This window comes from Buceros rhinoceros, unplaced genomic scaffold (genome assembly GCF_000710305.1).
Source record: "Buceros rhinoceros silvestris isolate BGI_N320 unplaced genomic scaffold, ASM71030v1 scaffold3171, whole genome shotgun sequence".
Classification (NCBI taxonomy): Eukaryota; Metazoa; Chordata; class Aves; order Bucerotiformes; family Bucerotidae; genus Buceros; species Buceros rhinoceros.
Window position 1 is genome coordinate 17,255 of NW_010395861.1, and position 3,934 is coordinate 21,188.

General features: G+C 48.1%; 1 protein-coding gene across 1 annotated transcript in view; it reads right to left on the minus strand.

Moving 5' to 3' along the window:
• ACVR2B (activin A receptor, type IIB) overlaps window positions 1-3,934 on the minus strand; it is a gene marked incomplete at its 5' end in the record, with an annotated part of 25,065 nt that overhangs the window by 6,416 nt on the left and 14,715 nt on the right. The window contains one exon of the mRNA XM_010145684.1: window positions 755-869. Coding sequence (XP_010143986.1) covers window positions 755-869 — 115 coding nt within the window. The remainder of the gene's footprint in view (window positions 1-754; window positions 870-3,934) is intronic.

Consider the following 3,934-nt stretch of genomic DNA (forward strand, 5'->3'; position numbering starts at 1 on the left):
TGTGGACAGGCTGGAGAGGGTCCAGAGAAGGGCCAAAAAGATGATCCAAGGACTGGGAAGCTGCCATGTGAGGAAAGGCTGAGAGAACTGGGTTTGTCCAGCCTCGAGAAAAGGTTTAGGGGCAAGCTTATCACTATGTACCAGTTGTTACAGGGTGGCTACAAAGAAGATAGACACTCACTTTTTACAAGGAGTGACAAGGAAAAGTTGAGGGGTAATGGGTCCAACTTACTCCTGGGGAGATTCCAATTAGGCACAAGAGGAAAAATTTTAACAACTTTTAACAATTTTTAGCCATTTGAATAATCTCCCCAGGGAAGTGGTGGAGTCCCCAACACTGGACACCTCTAAGATTCAGCTGGCCAGGGTGCTGGGGCATCTTGCCTAGACCCAGCTTTTGCCGAGAAAGGTTGGTCCAGATGATCCCTGAGGTCCCTCCAACCTGGTATTCTACGATTCTATGAATATTTAATACCAAGGCAATAAAGAGTCAACAAGTCCCGTGTTTGAAGGAAGAAGTCACTTGCCCCCAGGGCTTGGGGGACCTCACCTGCACAGCTGTCAGGAGGGTTTGGGCACTCCCCCCATTCCCCCGGATCAAGGCAGCTCCTGGAGTTTATGTCTGAGCATCAGCTTTTATGGAAAATACGGATCTCAAAGATAATTAAATGCATCTATACAATCTACCCCTCGCTCCCGAGGAGCTATGGGAAGTCCAACTTTTAAAAATGTTATTGTTAAAGATATTGATTACCTGTCCATGAGTGTCCCCTGGAGGTTTTCCAGGTTCAAACCGTACAGCTAGTCCAAAATCGGCTAGCACTGCCGTCAAGTCGTTCTTCAGCAAGACATTTTTACTCTTGAAGTCCCTATGGACAAGCCAAGAAGCAAGTTTGGGGAGAGTTTATTACAGCATGCATCTAAATCACATTGCACCACTCCACGTTTTAAGTCTATAAGCTCAGCAGTCCCCAGTAAATCAGCTCATTCCTTCCTTCCTCAGCTGCCCGACACTGCCAGTGCTGGCAAATTTGGCTGCTCCTCTCTGCCCATGTCCCTAAAACACAAGCAAGCAGCCCTGTGCTGCCCAGCGCAGAGCCAGCCAAGCTCTACAGTGAAGTACTCTCAAAATAAAAGCAAGGAGTGATATGCAGGGGATGTTTCCATTAGAGCAGGCAGTATATGGCACCATTTCTTGGTCTGGGCGTCAGCAGTGGACCCCCATCTCTGGGCACTTCTAACATTTCTCACTCACAACAACAAAAGCAAGAGAGGTTAAGCAGGTGCATTTACTCTTTATCTGAGTAAGGATGTTTGCTCCTATCTAGAAAACGAGGATCTTCCTGGAAATTAGCAGATGCTGGTGGGAGTCTTTTTATCCTGACTACACGCTTCAGCAGACTTTTGCCATAGTCATCTATTACACTTATGCTTTAATTGCTGGATCTATCTTCCCCAGAGAACTCAGAGGGTTGGAAAGTAAGCAGGGAAGGGGGTGAGCCCACACGCAGACAAGCTGTCAGGATCGGACCGGGCAGCTGATGGGCAGGTGTAAACATTCACAGTAGGGACGGTGGCTCTGTGTTTGAAGGTGGTTTTAAGGGGACAGTTGTGTCAGTCCTGTGCTGCAGTGGGATTGTTCCAGGGCAGCTCAGGTAAATCTGCAGGAGCTGGAAAGCAGGGCAGGGGAGTGGAGGAGGGTCACACTGAGATGCCTAACCAGTCGAGCTCTGTTCCCTGAGCTTCCCGCATTTTCATCTGAAAAGGAATGTTTGGCAATCTAATTAAATTACAGACCTTAGACAGCAGATGGCAATTGTCCTGTATGCTCAGCATTATAATTTCCCTATCATCAATTCACTTGGTGACCCTGCTGATTGCAGGACATTGCAGGCCTGCACAAAATAATTAATGAGGGCAGATACAATTGTTCTGCGCTAGAGAGACCTGTCAAAATTCTTTGGGAAGAGAGAAACTGCTGGACCATAGAGAAGGGCTGCTTGCTGCGGCCTCAGATGCCAGAGCAGCAGCTCAAAGCACTGCGAGCAAAAATCACCCTGTACCACCCATCCCCTGATTCTGAGCTCAGAAAATCAGAAAAAGGGATTTTTTCTTTCTAAGCTAAAAACAGCATGATGGTGTTTCTGGCTCGAGGATTAAGATGGGGGAAGCGGGTGCAAAGTTGGAGAGCATCGTACAGCCAAACCCAGCAGAAACCAGCCTCCATCACCTCAACAAGGGGACACTCGGGGTTTTTACGGACACAGTTTTGCAGAGCCTGCAAAACACTCATACCCTTCCGTTACACAGAAAAACACCATTTACCTAATACCTGTCATCTCAGAGACTAGCACGCCAGAGCAGTTTCCCCACAGGCTTAGGAAACAGCCATCATCTAATGACACAGATAAACTCCTTTGCTCCGTCAGCGTTAGGGGATTATGTCCTCCAGGATGGTACAGATTGTGCATGAGATTTTTGCAAAACAGTGGCTCAACAAGGACCACAGAGAAATTATCAGTCAGTCCGCCCGCCTGCCTGCCTGAATGATACCTTTCCAAAGCGAAGCAAGACGTAAACCAGTATCCTCGTACAGGCATTGGCTGTTGCTGTTCACCCATGCCGCCCTTTCGGCATGCCAACAAGTGAACTGCTACATCGTGATACGTGATGCGGGGATTTCCCTTTGTGCTTCCTTCTTCCCCCTGCATTTCCATACATTTCTCCATTTTTCCACGCTTTCCTTCCTTCCGCAAACCACCCTTGGACTGGCAAGTGTGAGCTGCAGTGCAAACACATCCAGGGCACGGAGAAAGTCCTGACCCAAGCCATGCCAAGTCGTATTCCCACTAACACCATATGCATTAGACCATCCTAAAATGGTCACGGATACAGGAAAGTGGCCTGAAAAGAAGAAAATGTATTTTTCCATGGAATGCTTCAGAAGAGGGTGAGCGGACTATGAACTAGGGGTGTGTTAACTTGATTCAGACACCGGAGATTTTATTTTCATCTTCCACGTGGGGGCACTTTTGCACCAACAAGCGATGCCGTAACCTTAATCCTCTTCGTAGTGCTGGGGGCCAGTACGAGTTAGCTGAACCCCCTGCCCAGCAGTGACTTGGGGAGTCCCACCTGGCAATCCCAGCATCTTCCCATGCATTGTGTGAATCCATTCAAAGACATTCCTCACCCCCATTTTTAAAAAGTATTTTCTGTTTTCTTTTAAAACAATAACACTGAAAGGAGTGGGGTAATCCAAGGGAAATCCCCAGCGTCCTGAAATCCCTCTTCCATAGGTATGTGCTAAATTCACACAAATGGTGCATTCTCCATCTTTTATCATTTGCTAAATGGATGGGGACACTAATGAGCACGATCTGTTGCTTTAAAGCCTTTCTGTAGCCTTCCTCTGTTCCCCACCCTCAGGAATTTTCATGTATAAACCACTGCCTTTATTCCACAGGGACAAATGTCAGGGACACAGAGGTCAGCTCCAGGAGCAGCACAAAGGCAGCTGCAAGCTCTTTCGACAGCCCTCAGCTCTCAGAAACCTTCAGGTTCAGGGAGGGGGGTTGTGTTGGGGGCAGGGTACATCCTTGCAAAAACAGGGATTATCCTGCCGTACATGAAGACGTTCCCGCTAGATCGGGCATAAATTGCTGCAGCTGGACGCCGGGTGTAAGTCCCTCCTAAATGAAATGTGGTGGGTGGAAGGGGAGTGCAGCTGTGGATTACAGCCTGTAGCTCGTATAAATCCCTTCTGGAAAACTCCCCCCTCCTGTCATGCCACTATAAAACCATTTGGTAGAGACGCTTTAGTCCACGGCAAGCAATGTGGGACCTGGGAGAAGGGCTAGAACAAGTATCTTTGCAATGAGAATGGATTAACCCACTGCTTTCTGGATTCATGCTGTCCCAACCGTGCTACCCC